Here is a 24,088-nt window from a genome sequence, read left to right as displayed (position 1 = left end):
ATTTACAGTCCATGTAGTTGTTCTTCTCTCATGTCTGTGCATGAATACGGTATTGCATCCCAGAGATGTCACCACAGCCACCTTTGCCGTTGCCGGTACCGACACCGGTCTCGGTGGAAATGAAACAGACCTGCTGGCCTTGCTAGCCTAGGGGTCATGTAGTCGTGGAATAATTCTCACCACCACTGCAAAGGGATTGGTCGGAACTATACCGCGAAATAGGAAACCTTAGCTTGCTTGGGGGGTTATGGCTGCTAAACAATAGTTTCCATGGTGAAATCCCTCGACAAATCGGTCGTTTACTCAAGCTATAGGTAATAAATTTCTGCAATAATTTATTGGAAGGGGAGATTCCTGCCAATCTGTCTCACTGTTCCAACCTCACAGACATTGTTTTAGCTGGAAATAGACTAACAGGCAAAATTCCAGCAGAACTCGGCTCTCTGTTGAAGCTAGAAGCCCTCACAATACATGGTAACAACCTGGCAAGAGAGAGACCACATTCTTTTGGGAATCTTTCATCCCTTATCCGTTTCTCTGCAGCATACAATATGTTGGAGGGAAGCATTCCTAATCTAGACCGCTTAACAAAGTTGACAACTCTTGGATTAGGTGGAAATAAACTATCTGGTATGGTTCCTAGCAACTTATACAATCTCTCATTCCTCGCTGTTTTTGATGTGGGTGCTAATCAGTTGGAGGGGACTCGCCACCAAGATTAATGAATTCAATGGTAAAGGGGGTCTGTCTCACGGTGATATTAGAGGGGAGTCTTTATTGCAAAACAAAATACAGGGGTCTTTGTCATAGACCCGGAGGGTCTTTATAATTTACCCAAATTTTAATTGTGGAGTGGGGTGTCCCCATTGTCCTGCCGCCTGCGGCTGTGGTCGCAGCAAACACGTATCGTGGGGGGTCGTTTTCCGACTTATTAGGTACCTTGCATGCATTCTACCGACCGGGGGTACACAAATTAAATCCCAGTGCAGGCAATGCAACAATAATGAAATCACAAATCACGACCTTTGATGCACTGCTATGCTGTGGCCCCATGAGAAAGGGTCATGTTGCTCAACTGGGATTCAACTTTTTGCACATCGAAAGGCCATGATTCGCTGTTCTAGCGTTGGGCCAAAGGCCACGTTGTAGCAAAAGTGAACTCGGCGGGGAGGTACACGTCGCTCCACTGAACTACAAAAGCAGAGGATGGGTTGCTTCCTCTCTTCCTCTGCTCATTCATGGTCTCTTCCTTCACGTAGAGGAATCTAAGAATCCTTTATCCTGGTAACTGCATTTCTGTTGTTCATGGCGGTGGAGATGAGGAAGGGTAAGTTCGATGGTGATAGAGCTGCTGCTCTGTTGAAGGAGCTCAGAGTGAGCTTCGCTTCGGGCAAGACCAAGAGCTATGGATGGAGAGTTCAACAGCTTAAGAATGTGCTCAGGATGGTCGACGAAAACGAGAAGGCCATCGTTGAAGCTCTTCGTCTCGACCTCGCCAAGCCCAAATTCGAAGCTTTTGTCAACGAGGTTCGTTTCTTCTGCTTTCTGATTCATCAATGCAGGGCTCTTCTTTTTTCTTTTCTCTGTTCCCATGCATTCTCTTTTGATAACTAAGTGGGCGAAATTGTTACAGGGGAGTGAGAGGACTAATATAAGGATTGTTTTTAAGGTTAAAACTGGAACAAAAGAGTTTTCTGGCATTGAGAATTGAAGCTTGTGTTATGGGGTTTTGGTAGAAATTGATTGGATTTAAGTAAAGGAAAGCTAGTTGTTTGCTTTTTGGGGAACTGGAAAAGCATGAGGTAATATAATAGGAAGACATAAAATTGCAAGTGAAACTGACTTTGATGCTTGTGTTTGGCAGAGCAAAAGCAGATGGATTCAAATAGAATAAACTAGAGAAATTTAATTCAAGAATTTGTGCTTGTCTATTCGGAGTTTGGCTATGCTTTTATTTGATTTATTTGTTGATTCTGGGATTGATTCGTGGTGAAGATTCAATGGATAAGGCTTTCAAACTGTTTTTTTTTTTTTTTGGTTCTTTGGCTTGGCATTAATTATTTGATGAACAATTTGTAGTCAGGACATTTCACTTCCTTGTAGTTTGTTTGAGTCAAAGCTGGTACTCTCTTGATTGCCCAGAGTGCTTAATTTAATTTTATGATTTTATCATAACTAGGAGACGCCAGTGCTTCTGTTGTGCAACTTTTGGATGATATCATCGAAAATAAGAGGCATTAATAGAGTTTTCTTATTTGCTAAGATGGGCAGAACTTTTCTGTAATCCTCTATGATGAGAAAAAGGTTTGTAGTTAGTCCATCAGTGGGCAAAATCAGTTTTGAACCATGTTTTTGATATGACTAAGGTTAGCTTTTCTCTATTGTAATCTTTGGCTTTTGACTGGTGTGTCAACATTGGCGGACATGTCAACATAACTTGATTCAGTTCCAGACTTTTTGATGTCAGATAACATGTTGTTCAAAACCATCTTCACATTTTAACCAATTAGGCCCTAATTTCACTGCATTTCCACTCTTCCAGTTTGATATTATCTCTAACTCCCCCATATATATTGGTTTCACTGGGCTGTATACCTTTGTACATGTATCATAGTCTAATAGAGAAAAGATCATGTAAATTTATTATATAGGATTTCTGGTTTCCTTGACCTTCTGTACATAATTAATATGATTATGGCTTTTTTCAAAAGTAGAGGGAGGAAACTTTTATTTTGTTATAGTTCCTTGACTGAAGATTAAGAATCATACAATCTTCATGGTTGAAGACATATGAATTGAAATCAGGTACGTGGTTGGTCTAGTTTGCTCTATAGTTCTCTGTCTTGATTACACAAACTAGTAGAATGTATTATTACAAGAATATCCTAACTATACCCTCATGCTTTTAGACTTTTCACAGATGTTTACGACTTCTTTTATAGGATTAGGATCTATGCATGCCAACATCTGCTCTTTTGTTCATATAACTGTTCAACCTAAAAGTTTAAGCTGTTAGGTGAGGTCCCTGAATAAATTTTTTGTTCTCTAACACACCCCGTCAAGTGAAAGCCCATTGGGCTTGAAGTGTAGACAAGCACATGCCCACCCTTACCTTGTGCAGTTGTGCTGAAAATTAATCAATTACAATGGGGGCCAATAGGGATTGAACACTAGACCACTTGGTCAAATAGGCTCTGATACCATCTCAAGGAACTGTTCAACCTAAAATCTTAATCTGTAAGTTGAGGTTCCTGAACCAGTTGGAGATGTTAACATTCTTGTTATTTCAATATAGAGAAATTGGTTTAATTCTTTATGAAGTTATCAATGCATGTCTTCTGGGATATAATAAAGTCAGGTTATGTGGTAATTCTAACAAGTGAATGATTTATACTAGTTAGACTGGATAGTTCAAGTGTGACTGGTTTCCTGAATAAAATACATGCTCTTTTCTTCATCTCTCTCAAGTTATCCGCATTACTTTGTGCATTATTCTATCTGTTTTGATATTTCTTGGTCTTAATACAGATTTCTTTGGTAAAAGCTGCATGCAAGCATTCACTGACGAAATTAAAACACTGGATGAAGCCACAAAAGGTAAACAATTATCAGAACCACTATCTTAGTTGAGAACATTTGTTGGCCATGTTATTTATTAGTATTTTTTTTGTACCATGTAATATTTATCTGATGCAAAAAAAAATGGCACTTTTGCAGGCAAAAACTTCAATAATAACTTTTCCATCATCTGCAAAAATTGTATCAGAACCATTAGGCGTTGTCTTAATCATTTCAGCTTGGAACTATCCTTTCTGTATGTGACTGGTTCATCACAGAATAACACTTTTATATGATTGAAAATGTTTCAAAATGATTCCTTCTTCTACTTAAATATAGTTCAATCGAAAATATTCTTAGATGTCATCTTCTATTGTTATAAGTTTTATCCATGTTCTGTTTTTTACTAGACATTGCTCTTGTCAAAGAACCAGGATTTTATTATCCATCACTCTGATTGTTATATTCATATTTTACTCATATTCTTTGATATTTGTACATTATCCATGAAATATGATCTTGTTTATGTACTCATAGGTAATTACATTCTGATAAAATTGATGTAGTGCCTTGGTTGAAATTTCCTTTTATTTAAATTCCTTTTTACCTATTCCATAGTATTGTCTTTTTATAAGTAATATTCTAATCTATTGAAATGAAAAATGAAAAACAAGGATACGGCTGCAAACTGTATCACCTTATCAACATTCAAATTCAAAACCAATCCAACTAAGGTGATGAAAATTAGATCCATTTATAATCAGATCAAATATCTTCTCTGGCATCAGCAAACCCTCCCCCTTCGTTTTCTTAGATTGTTTTCCCTTTCACCTTCACCCTTACTTCTTCAAAACTAGTACCAGAGAGTGCCAAGTTTATCCAGTGACCCTCTGCTACCACCACTTGCCTTATATCTTCTGTTTTTCTACCTCTTTCTGGAAGAAGTTCCAGCCACAAAGAAACTACCACTAGATCGTTTCCTTCAACGATAGTCACTGTTGCCGGGGGAAACCCCATCCACTTTACCTTGATCCTTATCCACTCTACTGTTTCTTTCGCCTACTGTGAGTTATCCACCTTCACAAAACGACCGCACAATTCCCCTATTTTATTGACCACCGCCTCACTCCAGAGCTGCAGCGGAAGCCCGAAGATCTTCACCCAATACTCGTCACCATCTTTGAGACGTTTATCCAGTCCCTCAGAATACACCTCCCAAGGGAACAAGTGCATCAAGGATCCTTCGATATTTCTCGCCCCTATCGTCCAGACCCTGATCGCCTCCTTCTCGGAAGGGAAACTGAATAGGTAGTTTCGTCCCTGCAACCTCCTCACCCTCACCCTGAAAGCTACCTTCCACTTTCTCACCGCCCACTGCTGCAACTTTGGGATTGAATACAAGGTCTCCACCGATTGAACCAGGCAAGATTTTAGAAACTTCCTTCGCTTTTCCTCCCCTGATTCACTTACTTCCACGAAGAAGTTTTTCCTCCCCACTTACTTCTACCCTCATCCCAAAACTTCCTTTGCACTTTTGTCTCCTTCCTCTTCTTTCTGCTTTTGATCTCAAGGTAGAGCTCCTATCCTATTTAATTTTTTCTTTCATTTTAGTTTGATTTGTATCTTAGCAATTAATAGATTGCTTCATTAGAGCTTTGAAAATTGTTTGTCTTGTCACGGTATCAAGAGTTGAACTCTAGTAAAACATTTGAAGACACTCATTCTTTTCTTATGGAACATGACTTCCAAAGATGTTGCATCAAAGTTTTGCCATTTCAAAAACTCTTACATTTTAAGATCACATCTTCCACAGGCCTTCATTGAACAAGAAAGTTTCTTCCTTTTCTCTCTTTGACCAGTAATTTGTTTATGAGAAAAAAGGAAACCACTTACTAAATATATATCATAAGTTTATAACAATTATAATGACCAAAATACCTATGAATATTATAGTGTTTTAGCGACCAGGCTTCTATTCCTTCTGATGTCACAGACATAAATGAGGTTTAAGCCAATGGAACTTAAAAGTAATCTGAAAAACACAATTCCCAGATGCTAAGAATTTTCACCAATGATGTAATAGCATGAACTGATAGATTATGAGGCCTAAGCCTAGGGATCTCAAAAATATTCTAAGAAATACAAAATCCATAGGCTTTAAATAGCCATGAAATAATGTGATCTTAAAGATGATAAGTTATCTGAATGATAGATTATGTTATAAATAAAATAGTGCCATGATGGGATGTGAAGGTACAAAAGAGTAAGTGCTGATCCATCCCAATTATTTTGTGGTAGAACACATTTGTTGATGATGGTGTGATGTAGGACCAGCTCAGTTCTAGTCCTTAGAGAATGTTGGATGGTCTTCTTGGTCAGAATTTTGTGGCTGTACATGGCTGTAATGGCTTCTTGGAGGAATAAGAGAGAAAATAGGGAGGGAAAGAAGAGAGAAAATACCTGGAATCACTCACAGGGTGCTTAGAATCACTCTAGGGCATGAGAATCACTCACCATAGCTAGCATAAGCTGAAGAAAACTCAATATGATTCATTGCCTTTGTGTTAAACGTCCATACATATTTATAGACTCTAAACTCATAATAATCCTTGGAGTCAAACTGTTAGACTCATAATAATCTTAGGAGTCAAACTGTTAGACTCAATAATCCTAGTAGGACTCAAACTAAGCTGTCATATCCTATTTCAATTTAAAGAAGACTCAATAACTCTAATCCTACTTATGCAATGACTCTGAAATTTTAAACATAAACAAACTATAACTAGACAAATTAAACCCTATCATTGGACTCCACAGAAAATTGAAAAAATGACAAAGTACCCCTACTGTCCAAAAATACAGAAATACATAAAATCATAAAATTCCAATTTTGACTCTGTAGTGATACAATGGACCAGACATGATGTTTCTTGTTTATGTGGTCCCATAATTTCAGTCTTATTTCTTATTTCTTGTCTTTATTCTTACTTACTTGTACTATTATAGGTAGCATGGCATTTTTGTCCTTTTACCTAATGTTATGTTGAACATATAAATAATACTACCTTGGGTGGCAGTTGTACCTCCTCCTTCTGACCTTGGTCTTCCTATTGCACTACGGAAAGGTAAATGTAGTTGTAGTCCAGCAGAAGAAAAAATAAAATAGAAGAAGAAAAGAGAGAAGGAAGAGAGAAGAAGAAGAGGAGAAGAGAAGAAGATGTTCTTATTCAAAAGAGATGTGGCTGGCGACACCTAAGTTAGTATTTGTACTTGGGGCGACAAGTTATAACAAATAGAGGAGCAAATGCCAGAAATACCCCTATGCTAGTACATAACATGTTACAACACTCCCCCCTCAAGTTGGAGCATATATGTTAATCATGCCCAACTTGTCACACAACTCATTATATTGCAAATGGTGAAGACCCTTTGTAAGGCATCAGCTAATTGTTCCTTGGAACTGATGTAAGGGGTACAAACTTCCCCCTTTTCAAGTTTTTCCCTTATGAAATGCTTGTCAACTTCAATATGCTTGGTCCTATCATGAAGAACTAGGTTGGCTACAATATTAATAGCAGCCTTGTTGTCATAGTAGAGAGGCATTGGACCATCAACAGAGAAGCCCAAGTCTCCAATCAAATTCTTTACCCAAAGCACTTCATCAACTCCATGCGCCATGGCCCTATACTTGGCCTCAGCACTAGATCTGGTCACTATAATTTGTTTTTTGCTCCTCCAAGTGACCAAATTTCCACCAACAAAGGTACAATATCCACTAGTTGATTTTCTATCATCAGCTGCTCTGGCCCAATTTGCAACTGTGTAGACCTCCACTTTCACATGACCATATTTCCTGAATAATAACCCAGCTCCTGGATATTTGTTGAGATATCTGAGCACTCTCCCAGTTGCCTCTAAATGGGAGGTTGTTGGTGCATGCATAAACTGACTAAGGACACCAACAACATAAGCTATATCTGGCCGAGTAATTGATAGGTAGAGAAGTCTTCCTACCAACCTTTGAAACTTCTTGGCATCTATCACTGGTTCTCCAGTACAATCACCAAGATGATAGTTTTCATCAATAGGGGAATCTGCATGCTTTGCTCCCAACTTTCCTTTGTATCTAGGATATATTTCCTTTGATAAATGAAGATGCCCTTTTGAGAGCGGGCAACTTCAAGGAAATAGCGTAGCTGTCCCAGATCTTTCACCTCAAACTAAACAGCAAGGGATTCTTTAACTCTTTGAATCTTAGAATCCCAATTCGCTATAACCATAATGTCATTAACATACACAATCAAGGCCACAACATTCTTTTGGTTCCTTTTAACAAATAAAGTATGGTCAGACTGGCACTACTAGAATGAAGAGCCAAGTGAAATCTACTGAACCAAGCCCTTGGGGATTGTTTCAAACCATATAAAGACTTTTTTAGTTTGCAAACTTTCCCTTCACACCCTTGTGCTACAAACCCGGGAGGTTGAATCATGTATACTTCTTCTAGATCCCCATTCAGGAAAGCATTTTTAATATCTAGTTAGTGAAGTTCCCAATGAAAGTTAACAACCAAGGATAGCATAATCTGAGTAGTGTTCATTTTAGCAACTGGGGCAAATGTTTTTGCATAATTGACCCCATACACTTGTGTATATCCTTTTGCAACTAACCTGTCTTTATACCTCTCAACTGACCCATCTACTTTGTGCTTTATGGTGAATATTCACTTGCACCCCATTGGCTCCTTGCCTTTAGGAAGATCCACCAACTCCCAGGTGTTGTTTTTGTGTAGAGCACAACTTTCTTCCTTCATTGCATCTGTCCATTCAGGTACAGATAAGGCTTCTACAACACTTTTAGGAATGGAAACACAATCAATGGCAGTCAGAAAAGCATGAAATGAGGGTGAGATGTTTTCATAGGACAAGAAATGGGTAATACGATGCTTAGTAGTACATGATCTAACACCCTTCCTATGAGCAATTGGGACATCAAGATCATTGATAGAATCATCAATAGCAATAGGTTCAATAATGTCAAGGGGAACAAGGGTACTTGGATTTGCCTTCAAGGAGTCGGATGATGCTACATGTATAGTCTCTAGTTGCTTGACATCCTTTGAATTCAGCTGTCCCTTACGGCGCCTCATGAAAACATGAAATGGAGAGGAGTTAGGAATAGAAGGGAGAGAAACCTGTGGAACTTGCCTCTCCTCCACACTATTCTCCCCTTGATGAGAGGCTAAGGGTTCAGATTCAAAAAATGACACATCCATCAATACAAAGTACTTATGTGTGATAGGATTAAAGCATTTGTAGCCCTTCTGGGAAGATGGATAACCAAAAAAAATCACATGGAATAGACTTGGGGTCTAACTTACCCCGGTTTGAAGACAGGTCATGAACAAAGCACTTACAACCAAATACACGTAGACAAATAGAAAATAAAGGAGATTGAGGAAAGTGAAGTTGATGTGGGGCCTTGTATTGCAAGAGACGTGATAGCATATGATTGATAACATAAGCCACGACCATCACAGCATCAACCCAAAACCGTTTTGAAACATTCATGTGTAGCATCATACTACGAGCAACTTCAAGAAGATGTTGGTTCTTCCTTTTGGCAATACCATTCTGTTGTGGTGTTCTGGCACACAAACTTCTATGAAGAGATCTGTGAGAGGAAAAAAATCAGCTAAGTCATGACGTAAGTATTCCTTTTCATTATCTGATTGGAAAATTTGAACTTCAACATGAAATTGAGTAAAACCCATGAGGTGGAAATCTTTCACAATTTTAGGTACTTCTTCTCTTGAATGCATAGGATATATCCAAGTGTATCTAGAGTAATCACCAATGAAGCTGATAAAATACTTGTACCCACCCTCAGTAGGTATGTTTACAGGGCTCCAAACATAAAAAAAAAACATGGAAAGAAAAAAAAAATCTTTTATTATTTGATGGAAAAGTTGTTCTACAATGATTGCTCAATTGACATGTTTGACATTGCAATCTAGTGACAGACATAGATTTAAATAGTTTAGGAAACATAACTTTTAAAGACCCAAAGGATAAATGACCAAGGCGATATGCCACAACCAAACTTGACTCTTAGTAGACTGACTCATAAGACTCACAGGAGCTGATGCCGTAGAACCAGCTTTATTCTCTAAAATGTAGAGGCAATCAACCATATCTTCTTTACCAATGATCCTCCCCGAGGCTAAATCCTGAAAACATAGGAACGAGGAGAAAATGTTACACAACAGTTTAATGATTGAGTAATACTATTTCTAGACAACAAATTAATAGGAAGTTTGGGAATATGAAGGGCATGGGGTAAAACAAGGCCATCAAGAAGGGATACAAATCCATGACCAGCAATAGTGGATAAAGACCCATTAGTAAGTCTCACTTTGTCCCTCCCAGAGAGAAGAGTGTAGGTCTGAAATGCAAAAGCACATTTACCTGATGTAGAAGCAAAAGAAGTAGAAAGGGTAGGAGGTGACCTCTCCATTTGTCCAAGAATCCTACCATACAGTTCCAAATGATCTCTGAAAGAGTTAATGATGTCTTCCTTAGGGTCAGAACCACCAGGATGCTCTTGGGAAGTAACAGTAGTCAGATTATTTGATTGATAATCTTGTGTAGCCAGATCTGTAGAGGTAAATTTCTTCTGAGGAGGCTTCTTTTATGTGTCTTGATTCTTGGTTGCCCACTTGGGCTTCCCCACTAGCTCCCAACAGGTCTTTCGAGTGTGTCTAGGCTTCTGGTAGTGAGTGCACCACATCTTGTCCTTGTCACCATTTTTCCTTGATTCTCCCTTTTGTATTCCAATGTTATCCCCTCTTGCAGCCAGAGCAATTGGTTGCTCCCCCTCAGAAATATTCATTAGATTTTTTTTTCTTTCTTTAGATTGAACTAAGGCATATACCTCCTGACTGAAGGAAGTTCTCTACTTCCTAAGATTTGTATCCAAATAGGTTCATAAATAGGATTCAGCCCCAACAAGAAAGCAAACACTCATTGTTGGGAGACAAGTTTTTTGTACGCTTTAGCATCCTCATCATTCTTCCACTCAATAGTCTGATAATGGTCCATCTCCTTCCATACAGAGGTAAGGGCTGAATAGTATGTAGATAGGCTACAGTCCCCTTGCTTACAAGTAGATGATTCTGAAGGGATGAGAGATCCATCCCATGGACGCCCAAAGATTGCGGAATAAGGGGCGAATTTCAAAAATTTTTTCTCTCCCTTCAACTGGGAATCGCATTCCCTATTTAGAAAATCATATTTTCAAGGATCATTCTTGAACCTTAAACTGAACCAGATCTGAACCAAAAGGAGTAGGAGAGAAATATACCTGATACGGAGTAGTATCTCCCAATGGAGGTGTTCACGCCCAAGGAAGGATCCAAAAACTACTCCACTGAAGATGGCGCAGTGCAGGATGGAGCAGAATCAGCAGTGTTCTTCTCCAAGAACTCTGTCCTTCGCAAGAATCAGCAGGATGGTACGTGAGCACAGCTTCCTTTCAATCCTTTCTCAAAGAACTGATGTCAAGATCCAATCTTGACTTCTCCCACAACTGGAGATTGAACTGGCAAACAGGGCGGCAAGAACAGGGAGGCGGCAAGAGAGTATTCGCAGGGTGCAGAATTCTCTCTTCTTGATTTCAGCACTAAAGAAAATCTGACGTTGTGTGTTCTAAAGGCTGCCGCCCCCTCCTTCTTTTGTTAACCTAAAAAGATTAGCTCCTAATCCAATTAGGAGCTGCTTATCCAAGTCATATTTGGATAAGACCCCTTTTAGGTGATAGGGATAAATCCTTATCTTATCAGCAGATTAGATTAGCTTTCTCCTAATCTCATTAGGAGGTTTCTAGATCTGAATCACAGATATGGACTCTCTGAGTGGATAGGGTCTTGACCCTATCCTATCTGCTAATTCTATCTCAGAATTCGCCCCTTTAATTAAATAGCCCAGTTCGAAATGGGCTTTAGGCCCATTAAGCTTATGTACTCACTTAACCTTCCTAACTGCTGCCCAGTTGGGCTTCCTTGTATGGCGTGGGACCCAAGCATTGATCTACACATCAGCTACATGGGTTCGGCCCAACCTTTGTTACAAGGCGTGGCCGAATACACTGTTATGGACAATGCACCCCCTGAAACCCATCAAATGGGCTTTATGGGCCCAACACTTAACCTAAGTGGTCCCTGGGCCAAGCCACCTTGTAACACCCAGGGACTGTGGGCAGATGCAAGATTAGCCCATCAGGTGTTATCCTCAATGGTCTTACACTTAACCTCTCAGCCCATAATGATCATACACTGCCCGACAAGAGAGGACCTCTCCCTCGGCTGCAAGGAACAGTGTTGCACTCTCTACTTATATGGATCCCGGGAATTAAAACCTTTTTGCAAACATTTGAGAAACCATAATATATATATACTTTTATATCTCATATAAAATATACTTTGCAAAACAAATCTCAACGGTTGAAATCGGCTGCCGGCAGTCTTGGTTTCCATCAGTGAGAGTAAATCCCCGATCATTACCTTTGTCCGACAAAGGGGCTGATCCTGTCACTATGATCACCCACTCAGATGAATTCTCAGACAGTCCCAACATACCCAGGTTTTGACCCCCACTAAGGATCTCACTGATTGGTATATCAAAGACAACCCAATCCGACACCTAGTGCAGTATCATAATCGAGTCTAGGGGTCGGGTGTAACTTTCCAGTTTTGCCCATCAATCTCCAAGGTCCAGGGCAATATTGGAAATCTGGTCCAGTTCATAGATTCAATTAATCCTACACTGTATGTGCCTAGGGTCTCACCCTGGCAGCTGAGACAGGCCACCCCAACCGACTTGGTGGCACCACAGTGTCAGCCTTGTCAGGATAGGTCTCCCCAGACCGACCCACTGGCTGTGAACATTCTAAACTAACACGAGTCTCATTAAGTGTCCAGTTTAAGGGTATTACACAGAAACATACCAAGGGAACATGAATCAAATATGCACTTTTATTCATTTACAATAAACTCATAAAGTACATTCTGATTGAAGCTAAGGGCATACAAAACTGTCTAACAGATTCTGCTTGGAGCTAGTAAATTTTGGCAAAATGTCTCTGTTCAGAGTAGGTTGCCTTGCCTTGTTCCCAAATCTCACAAGCTGTATCAGCCCATATGAAGTTTTTCTTTACATGAGGCAGCACGGAACCTAAAAGCCATGACATAACCATATTGTTTTCTTTGTCCCATCTATCATGTTCAGCTGTATCAGATTTTGGTTCTTTAATCTTTCCACTTATGTAACCATGTTATGGACGCCTTCCTCGGGAAGATGTACCATCGCCGCCGGCAGCAACAGGCCCCGAGCCCACCGCCAGTAGCAGCAAGGATTCAGTGATGCTCATCCTACCCAGTTCGGCAACAACAGCCTTATCTAGATTAGATTAACTCATTTTGCTTGTTCTTATCTTATTGTTCTTATCTCTTATCTTATCTTGTTAATAGCTTATCAAATTAGGATTAGCTTAGCTTATCTTATCTTGTTAGTAGCTTATCAGATTAGGATTAGCTTATCTTATCCTTAGCAAGATAGAATTGGAAGTCTCCCTATTCAGCAAGGAAACTCCCTTTGATTAGGACTCTTGTAATCTCCTATTTAAGGAGACCCCATTATGGAATGAGATATCAAATTATTCAGTCAAGAGTGAGTTAGGAGAGTTGGTGATCTCTTGGACAAATCACCGAAGGCGCCAAGATAGGTTCATCACGAGCAGGAAGGAACAAGGGAAAACAGGAGGTTTTCCCCGTGGACCGACCCATGACGAGATCCTATTCCCGGGCCCTCAACAACTTGGTATCAGAGCAAGGCGTCATGGGAGATCTGGAGCAACTACCTTCCAGGGTCCACGACCTCGAGCACCAACTCGTGGAGACCAGCTCCGAAGTTCGTGAGATCAAGGGTGAAGTGCGAGAACTGCGACGACTAATGGAGATGTTTCTTTCCAGCAGGGAAAGGAACTCTGACGGAGGGACAGCAGCTAACGACCGCTGGCCAGACCTGCCAGAGTCTTCCGGCGAACAGCAGTCCATCGGCCATGGAGCAGCCATCATCCCCTAGTACAGCAGGCTGAAGTTCCCATCGTACAACGGCAACGGAGACCCCCTAGGCTGGCTGTATCGCTGCGAGCAGTTCTTTCGAAATCAACGGACAAATGACCAGGACAAGGTAAGCCTAGCCGCCTTTCATTTAACAGAAGAAGCACAGCTTTGGTTTTATCAGTTAGAGCAAGAAGAACCCGGGCTCAGTTGGCCCCAGTTTAAATCCTATTGCCTTCTTCGGTTCAGACCCCCATTGACCAGCAACCCACTAGGCGAGCTAATTAACCTTAAACAGACCGGAACAGTTGCTGAATACCAGTGACAGTTCCAAATCCTCCTCGTGAGGGCATCCTCCGTGCGACCAGACCAACAAGTGGATATGTTCACAGCAGGGTTAGCAGAACCCCTGTGAGTGGATGTCGAGATGCAGAATCCCCCAAATTTGGTCACAGCCATGAACTTAGCCCGCGCATTTGAGCGCAAGCTGCAGCTCAGCCGCGGAATTTTTAATGTGGGTCGTCCACCAAACTCGTGGGTGCCCCCAAGACCAGCAGCAACGACCCCCTCTTCTGCTACCAGCCGGGAAATGAAGCCTCCCACGACCACCTCCTCTAGAGCAGTGACAAGTACAGGCAGTAACATGGTCACTCCTCCCATCAAGCGCTTGACCAGGACAGAAATGGCAGAGCGCCGAGCGAGAGGTCAATGTTTCAACTGTGATGACCTCTACTCGGCAGGACATAGATGCAAGAGGCTTTTTTGCCTTCTCATAGATGAGCAAGAGGGGGAGGAAGGGGAACCCGTCACATTCGAACCAGAGATCTCTCTCCATGCGATCACCGGTATTAAAACCTCTCAGACCATGCAGTTACAGGCACAGATCGCAGGTCAGACGGTGCGCATTCTCGTCGATTCAGGGAGCACACACAACTTCATAAGTGAACATGCAACCCTGCAGTTAAAACTACCAATGGAACTCCGACCGCGACTACAGGTAGCCGTTGCAAATGGTGAAAAAGTTCACAGTCCAGGGATTTGTAAGGACGTCCCAGTATAGGTCAATTCTGAACTAATTCTTGTTGATTTATTTGTACTCTCGTTGGATGGGTTCGATATTGTTCTCGGGGTCAAATGGTTAATTACCCTAGGCCCGATTTTGTGGGACTTCAGCGCACTCACCATGACCTTCCACCTGAATGGCAAGCAAGTTTCATGGCACGGTTGCAGGGTTAAAGAAAAGACACCGCAGGTTCATGCACTCAAGACAGAACCGGCAGCCATGGAAAAACTTCTCGCCGAGTTTTCAGATCTGTTCTAGGAACCGAAGGGCCTTCCCCCTTCCCGAGCTTGCGATCATCGTATTCCTTTGGTGGCGGGTTCAGCATCAGTCGTTGTCAGGCCTTATCGCTACCCTCACTTACAGAATGATGAGATAAAAAAACAATGTACAACGATGCTGAACCAAGGGATTATACGCAAAAGTCACTCCCCCTTCTCTTCGCCGGTTCTGTTGGTGGCGAAGCACGATGGAACGTGGAGGTTCTGTGTTGACTATAGAGAACTCAATGACCGGACGATCAAAGATAAGTTCCCTATTCCCGTTGTGGACGAACTGTTGGACAAGTTGCATGGTGCCCAGTATTTCTCTAAGTTGGACCTCAGGTCTGGATACTTCCAAGTTCGCATGGCTCCCGGTGACGTGAAGAAGACTGCTTTTCGCACCCACCATGGCCACTTCAAATTTTTAGTCACGCCATTCGGACTCTCCAATGCACCATCTACATTTCAGGCACTAATGAACGAGGTATTCCAGTCCCATCTGCGCAAATTTGTTTTACTTTTCTTTGATGATATCCTCGTTTACAGCAAATCATGGGTAGAGCATGTCCACCATCTGAGGACCGTTTTCGTACTCCTACGCCAACACAGCTTATTCTTGAAACGGTCCAAGTGCTCCTTCGGGGAACGACAGGTTCTTTACCTCGGCCACATCATCCATGGGCAGGGTGTAACAGTTGATAGTTCCAAGATTCAGGCTATAACAGAATGGCCCAAACCTCAATCCGCCAAGGCCCTACGCGGGTTCCTCAGTTTAACGGGTTACTACCGCAAATTTGTATAGAACTATGGAGTGTTGGCAGCCCCGTTAACCAACCTGTTGAAGAGAAACTCCTCCCGGTGGGACGACGCAGCTGATGAAGCTTTTCTGTCACTATGAAATGCACTGTCTTCAACCCCTGTCCTGCAATTACCTAATTTCGCCCTCGAATTTACAGTCGAGTGCGATGCTTCCGGAGTGGGTATCGGGGCCGTACTACAGCAGCAAGGTCACCCGACCGCTTTCTTCAGCCGCAGATTGGCTGACTGGCATCTGAAGCTTCCAGCCTATGAGTGCGAACTAATCGGCCTTGCCCGAGCCATCCAGCACTGGAGGCCGTATTTGTGGGGGCGGTCGTTCATCGTCAAAACTGATCATTACAGCCTCAAATACTTGTTAGAGCAGCGTCTCACCACTTCCCCTCAGCAGCATTGGGTTAGCAAACTGCTCGGGTTTGACTTCCGGGTGGAATATAAGGCGGGATCCTCTAATCGCGCAGCTGATGCCTTGTCTAGGCGAGAAGAAGACGCGATGGTTCTATGTAGCATTTCCCAACCTCGGATCTCTCTGTTTGACGACATTAAGAAGGCAACACCACAGTCCCCAGAATGGTCGCTCTTACTGCAGAAGATCCAGACCGGCACGGCCGACCCCGATTGGTCACTTCACGACGGGTTGGTACTGTATAAGGGACGAGTCCATCTTCCAGCAGACTGCCCGTTGATTCCCACCATCATCACCAGCATCCATAACTCCACCCATGAGGGCATTCAAAAAACACTACACGGCGTCCGGACTGATTTCCATTGGCGAGGTATGAAGACTTCTATTCGAGATTTTGTCCAGAATTGCTCCACATGCCAACAACACAAATGGGAAAACCTACACCCGGCAGGCCTCCATCAGCCCCTTTCCATCCCATCGCAGATCTGGGCCGACATCTCCATGGACTTCATCGAGGGACTTCCCAAGGTAGGGGGCAAATCAGTTCTCTTTGTGGTAGTCGACTGCTTCTCTAAATACGCACACTTCATTCCTCTATCACACCCGTACAGTGCCACTTCAGTTGCCCTCGCCTTCTTTACACATATCTTTCGCTTACATGGGTTGCCGGAATCCATCGTCAGCGATAGAGACCCGGTCTTCACTAGTGCCTTCTGGAAGGAGTTATTTCGACTACACGGCACCACCCTGGCCTACTCATCAGCTTACCGGCCACAAACCGACGGTCAGACGGAAGTGGTTAACCGCACTATCGAGATGTATCTCTACTGTTTCGTAGGCAATCAACCTCGACGGTGGTTGGAATGGCTTCCTTGGGCCGAGTACTGCTACAACACTGCCTACCATTCCTCCCTCGGCATGACTCCCTTTCGCGTCGTTTACAGCAGGGATCCTCCCCGCTTGCTGTCCTACGAGCCCGGATCTACTCGCTTGGATGCAATCGATCACTCCTTACAGGACCGCGACGCCCTCCTCGCCGACGTCCGCATACGCTTACAGCAAGCCCAGCTCCACATGAAGCTCCACTATGATAAGCACCACCGGGAACTGTCGTTTGATCCAGGATAATTTGTATGGTTGAAGCTCCAGCCCTACTGGTAGTGCTCCTTGCGCCACAAGGCTGCCCTGAAGCTGGCCCCTAAGTTCTATGGGCCCTACAAGGTTCTGCGACGGATTGGCAGTGTGGCCTACCAGTTGGAATTGCCAGAGACTAGCCAAATTCATGATGTCTTCCACATCTCCTTGCTGAAACCATTTACGGGTGTTCCCCCGGACCAAGTTCCCTCCCTGCCACCCTTGAAAGATGGCAAACTGGTCCCCTAGCCTAAAGTTGTCACCCGCTCTCGTTTCAATCGTGGAATCCTTGAAGTCTTGGTGGAATGGTGTGATCTACCACCAACAGAAGCCACATGGATCCCATTGGCAGAGTTCCAAGCCACATATCCAGCTTTCGAGCTTGAGGACAAGCTCGTAGTCCAGGAGGGGAGTAATGTTATGGACGCCTTCCTCGGGAAGACGTACCATCGCCGCCGGCAGCAACAGGCCCCGGGCCCACCGCCAGCAGCAGCAAGGATTCAGTGATGCTCATCCTACCCAGTTCGGCAATAGCAGCCTTATCTAGATTAGATTAGCTCATTTTGCTTGTTCTTATCTTATTGTTCTTATCTCTTATCTTATCTTGTTAATAGCTTATCAGATTAGGATTAGCTTAGCTTATCTTATCTTGTTAGTAGCTTATCAGATTAGGATTAGCTTATCTTATCCTTAGCAAGATAGAACTGGAAGTCTCCCTATTCAGCAAGGAGACTCCCTTTGATTAGGACTCTTGTAATCTCCTATTTAAGGAGACCCCATTATGGAATGAGATATCAAATTATTCAGTCAAGAGTGAGTTAGGAGAGTTGGTGATCTCTTGGACAAATCACCGAAGGCGCCAAGATAGGTTCATCACAAGTAGGAAGAAACAAGGGAAAACAGAAGGTTTTCCCTGTGGACCGACCCGTGACGAGATCCTATTCCCAGGCCCTCAACAAACCAGCTTTCCCCCTAGATGTGATATAAAGTTTAATGCCTTTTGACCATTCCAGATAATTTAGGCCATCAAAGGGGTAAGTCAGAGATTTTCATGCTGTCCATCCCTCATTAAGGTTTCCTTGAGAGGAAGTAATACCAGAGGTTGCTGAATCCTCAATAGCCATTTTACCCAATGTTTTACTGCTGATTTTCCAAGAAAAACTGAGAAAGAAGTTCTGTACTTCTACAACACTATTATTGGTACAAATAGTTGGCTATCCAACCACCCAAATAGAGAGTGGCACACTAACCAAGGAAGACAGCAGCACCTCCACCACCTGTAACTTAAAAAAGGGCTCCAAAAACAGGTTCAGTCAGACTGTAGGTCAGTAAACCCTAGCCAAAAAACACTTTAGCTTATAGGAAAGGAGACAACCAGTTCCTACAACCCCAAACTGACATTCACAGTAATCACACACTTAAATGTGAATGTAATAGTACATACCCGGATTACAATAGTGATTCCACAACCCACAATCCATAAAAATCTAGGTGCAAACCCTAGAAATACTGCTCACTGCATTCGGCTGTCACCACAATCACCACAAAGCCTCTTCTTGGTGCAACGACCAAGAGAGAAAAGAAAAAAAATAGGAAAACTAAAAGGCTAGGTCAGTCTGAAGGAGTTTTCTCTTCCTCTTCCAATTGAAAAACAGAGTTTTAGATGGAGAACTCGATTTGAGAATATTAGGCCCAGATCAGCGCTTTGATACCATGTAGTCTAGTAGAAGAAAAAATAAAATAGAAGAAGAAAAGAGAGAAGGAAGAGAGAAGAAGAGAAGTTCTTATTCAAAAGAGATGTGGCTGCGGGCACCTAAGTTAGTATTTATACTTAGGGTGACAACTTTAAAAAATAGAGGAAATGCCAAAAATACCCCTATGCTAGTACCTAACATGCTACAACAATAGTTGTACATCTCATCCTATTTCCCATTATGTTTTTGTTGCTCACCTTTCTGCTTCCCATTGGTAGTTTTTATCTTTATTATCATCTGTTTCCATTTCTAAAAATGTCCAAGAAGCCATTACCTCTCCAGGGTGGTGGCAAGCAATGAAAGAGGAATTGTCTACACTAGCATACAATCACATATGAGAGCTTACCACTGTCCCTCCTCGTAAGCATGTTGTTGGATGTAAGTGGGTATACACAATGAAATATCTTCCAGATGGCAGTGTGGAACGGTTGAAAGCCAGGTTAGTGGCAAAAGGCTATTCTCAGTTGTATGGTGTTGACTATACAGAGACGTTCTCTCTTGTGGCTAAGATTGGTTCAGTTTGAGTGTTGATTTCTTTAGCAGCAATGTATGACCTCTTTCAAGTTGACATAAAAAATTCCTTCTTACATGGTGATCTTGTTGAGGAGGTATATATGGAGCAACCACCAAGGCCTGTTGCTTAGGGGGAGGATGGTAAAGTTTGCAGACTCAAGAAGACAATTTATGGCTAAAACAATCTCCATGTGCGTGGTTTGGCAGATTCAGAGAAGTAGTGAGGGACACTAGCATGAAACAGTGTCAGGTTGACCATTTAGTGTTCAATTATGAATCAGAAACTGGGAAGACTTTGTTAGTGGTGTATGTGGATGACATTGTCATAATTGGTAGTGATAACAATGGGATTGACAGGTTGAAGAACTTTCTACATGATCACTTCCAAACAAAAGATTTGGGTAAATTGAAATATTTTTTGGGAATAGAAGTTGCAAGGTCAAGACATGGTATTAACTTGTGCCAAATAAAGTATGTCCTTGATTTACTTAAAGAAACATGGTTGTTAGGTGCCAAACCAGCTAAAACACCCATGGAACCAATGTCAAATTAAGTATTGATGCAGGTGAAGAGTTTGATGATTCTGAAAAGTACATGAGGTTGGTGGGTAAATTGAACTACTTGACTATTACTCAGCTAGATATATCATTTGCAGTAAATAAGGTGAGTCAGTTTATGCAACATCCTTGAGTTCCACATTGGGAGGCAGTTCTAAGAATTGTTAGGTACTTGAAGGGAGTTTCAGGTCGTGGATTATTATGAGTAGAGGAAGTCTTGAAATAGAGGGGTACATAGATGCTAATTGGGCCAGATCTGTGTCTGACAGGAGATCCAGTACAGGGTATTGTACCTTCCTGGGTGGCAATCTGGTGACTTAGAAGAGCAAGAAACAAACTGTGGTAGCAAGAAGCGGTGCTGAAACTGAATACAAAGCCATGGCTCATACTACATGTGAACTTTGTGTGGCTGAAAAATCTTTTGCAGGAAATGGGATTCTCAGTTGACAGGCCCATGAGGTTGTATTGTGATAACCAAGCTGCAATCCACATTTCTTCTAATCCAGTTTTTCACGAGAGAACAAAGCATATTGAAGCTTACAGCCACTTTGTAAGAGAAAAGGTGATCAATGGAGTGATAACCACAGCTCATGTGAGTTCAGGAAACCAGTGGGCAGATTTGTTTACAAAAGGGTTGAGTTGGGGGAAAGTGGATTACATATGTAACAAGATGGGACTATATGATATATATTCTCCATATTGAGGGGGAGAGTTAGAATCGATAGTACAAGGGTAGTTTGATCATTTGTCTATTTAATTAGGGTTGAGTTGTCTATTTTGTTTGATTTTAAGTTGTGTCTCCCATACATAATGACAGACAGATTTGTCTTTTGTAGTCTAATACCAAGATTATAAATATAAGGCAGGTCGAATGAGAGGGATAGACTTTTCCTCTTCTCAGACCGAACCCTTTCTTCTTCTCCTCTCTTCTTCTTCTTCTTCTTCTTCTTCTTCTTCTTCTTCTTCTTCTTCTTCTTTCTTTCTTTCTTTCTTTCTTTCTTACTTATCTCAGACCTAGGACTGAACTAGTGTTAATCAAATCATTCACAAATTTTAAGGCTGTTCTATCTATAATTATCCAACTTTTTGATTTTAGTAAATTGTCATCCTATTTTATTTATTCCAAATGTCTCATATTGTTTGGTTTGTGGTTTATTATTTCCTGTTATAGTCCATCAACATAAAGTCATTATCATCCAACAAGTCATCATTTTGATGATAGTTCATTCAAACAATAAATCAAGGCTACTTTCATGTAGAAACAAATGATTATTACTATGATTATTTACCTTTGCAGTGTTATCTCTTGATCCTGTCATTGGAGCTATTGCTGCGGGTAACACTGTGGTCTTGAAACCGTCTGAAATTTCTCCAGCCACATCCTCATTGCTTGCTAAGTTATTGAAGGACTATGTTGACTGCTCTACCATAAGAGTTGTTGAGGGAGCTGCTGCTGAGACGACTGCACTTCTGGAGCAAAAGTGGGATAAAATCTTGTATACAGGTTTTTACCCATTCATTAGGGAAAGAAACTTTAACAGAGAAAGACACTCAATTTTTTTTGCTTTTATCAATAACCATTGGCTCACCTTAATGTAGTTTCCTGTCTAGTTTGATTTATGAGTATTATTATAATCTGACAAGCTAATTGTCAATTATGCAGGTAATGGAAATGTGGGGCGCATTGTGATGGCTTCTGCCGCAAAGCATGTTACACCCGTAATCTTGGAGCTTGGAGGAAAATCTCCAGTTGTTGTTGATTCAAAAATCAATTTAACAGTAAAGAAATTTTCGTTTTCTTCACAGTTTCCTTAATGGTGCCATATTTTCTTTCAGTTTTTCTTATCTTTTTTTTTTCTGCTAATGGTGTTGTCTTTTCTTTTATTAAATTTTTTATGCTTATACAAAATTGTCTTTGTGATTCCAAGGTTTCAGCAAGGCGGATAGTTGCAGGCAAGTGGGGATGCAATAATGGGCAAACCTGTGTTTCTCCTGATTATATTATAACAACAAAGACTTTTGCTACAAAGTTGGTATGCACGACTTTTCCTTATGGATTTTTTTTTTCAAATGTGGAAGCAGTGTATTTCTTTCTATGTGGATTCTTCTTCTACTAATAATATGTTCTCTTCAGATTGATGCTTTGAAACATGTATTGGAGGAATTCTTTGGAAAGGATCCATTACAATCAAAAGATCTTTCTCGCATTGTTAACTCTAGTCACTTTTCACGTTTGACAAAACTTTTAGATGAGGATAAGGTTTCAGGAAAGATTGTGTATGGAGGCCAACGGGATGAGACCCAGCTGTGAGTTCCATCATTCCAACTGTATACTATTTTATTTCAGTTAATAACCTAATAGGTATGTGGACAAATCATTGAGACTATTAGTACTTCTCTGAATCCATTACAGAAAGATTGCCCCCACCATATTATTGGATGTCCCAGAAGATTCTCTGATAATGAATGAGGAGATATTTGGGCCCCTACTTCCCATTATAACGGTGAGAATGGAGTCCATTTAAAGAAGTTTTCTCCTCGTAACATTTATTCTGTTGATAAAGTTGTCTTTCCAATATTTTTGGGCTTCAAGGCCTATGGTGTATGTATATACGAAACACAACATGGAAATGATTTTTTTTTTTTTCTTTCTTCTGATCTGGAAAGGTTGACAAGGTGGAAGACAGCTTAAATATCATAAACTCAAGGTCAAAACCGCTTGCTGCGTATCTCTTCACCAGTAGCAAGAAGCTTGAGAAGGAGTTTGTTGAAAAAATTTCTGCAGGAGGGATGCTCATCAATGATACTGTGCTGCATGTAAGAAAGGATAAAAGTATAATCTAAGAAAAAAAAGAAAGAAAGAAAAGCATTACATAGATTATGTACATGCATGCATACATTCATGGATACATATTGCACACAGTCACAAGGCCTACTAAATAGATTTTAGATATTTAACATTGTGGGTTATTGGTACTGGTTCCTGGTATACCATAAATCACATGGATTAGTTTGCCATATCCATATATTTACCCATTTCTTGTTAAACTTTTAAAGGACATTGGTTTTGAATCCATGCGTTCCTACATGTTTCAGAATCCATGCATATAAATGTGCATAAACAAGTGTTTTTTTCTTTTTGGAAGGAAAAGGAAAACTCGGCATCCAATGAAGTATCTTAATTTGATTTTGCAGTTAACAAATCCCAGTTTACCATTTGGTGGAGTTGGAGAAAGCGGATTCGGTTCATACCATGGTAAATTTTCATTTGATGCTTTTAGCCACAAAAAGGCAATTCTATATCGACCTTTTATTGGGGATGTGACTGTAAGGTACCCACCATATACACCCAGAAAAATTAGATTACTGGATGCTCTTCTTCACCACAGTACGGGCGTAATTCCTGCTTTGATTGGATTAGGAAAGAAGGTTTGAATGATCAGATTGAACTGACAGTGTGCGTCATAGTGTGTTTATGTAAGTTTCTTATATATATACACCAGTGGAACCTGTGTGATGCATGGACTTGCCCTCAATGATACCTTAATTTTAAAAGGGAATAATATAATTCTTAATTATCTCTCAATGTTAAAATGATGATCGGAGATGGGATGAATAATCTTATTAATACAGAAACACATATATATTTACAAACCCAGAGTTTAACAAGTTCATAGCTAAAACCACATTTGGTAAAATCTAAAGGGTTTTGGCTTGTGAACAACCTGAGTTACTAAGTCTAAGATTAGGGCATTATGATCTAAACCCCACCTAGGTCCCAGGCTTAAGGCTACAAGAGGAAACCAAAGAAGCCAATCAGGCGAGACCAAGACTCTACCAAGATTCTTAGCTTGATTACCCTTTCCTCTGACAAATCTGGACTAGGTTACCCCATCCGCAAGTGCCTTAA

General features: G+C 41.3%; 1 protein-coding gene across 1 annotated transcript; it reads left to right on the top strand.

The window, feature by feature from the left end:
* The first annotated feature begins 1,183 nt into the window (after positions 1-1,183).
* LOC104605787 (aldehyde dehydrogenase family 3 member H1-like) lies at positions 1,184-23,764 on the top strand. Its single transcript, XM_010270677.3, has 10 exons — positions 1,184-1,527; positions 3,529-3,597; positions 3,718-3,814; positions 21,476-21,682; positions 21,842-21,957; positions 22,107-22,211; positions 22,313-22,485; positions 22,592-22,682; positions 22,846-22,995; positions 23,374-23,764. Exons 1-10 carry the CDS (start codon positions 1,306-1,308, stop codon positions 23,611-23,613), a joined length of 1,470 nt encoding a protein of 489 aa, XP_010268979.1. The 5' UTR covers positions 1,184-1,305; the 3' UTR covers positions 23,614-23,764.
* The last annotated feature ends 324 nt before the right edge of the window (positions 23,765-24,088 follow it).

Source organism: Nelumbo nucifera, chromosome 1, assembly GCF_055504915.1.
Source record: "Nelumbo nucifera cultivar China Antique chromosome 1, China Antique-T2T, whole genome shotgun sequence".
NCBI classification, from domain to species: Eukaryota; Viridiplantae; Streptophyta; class Magnoliopsida; order Proteales; family Nelumbonaceae; genus Nelumbo; species Nelumbo nucifera.
The sequence above is the reverse complement of the archived record's forward strand: the minus strand, read 5'-3'. Positions and strand labels throughout refer to the sequence as shown.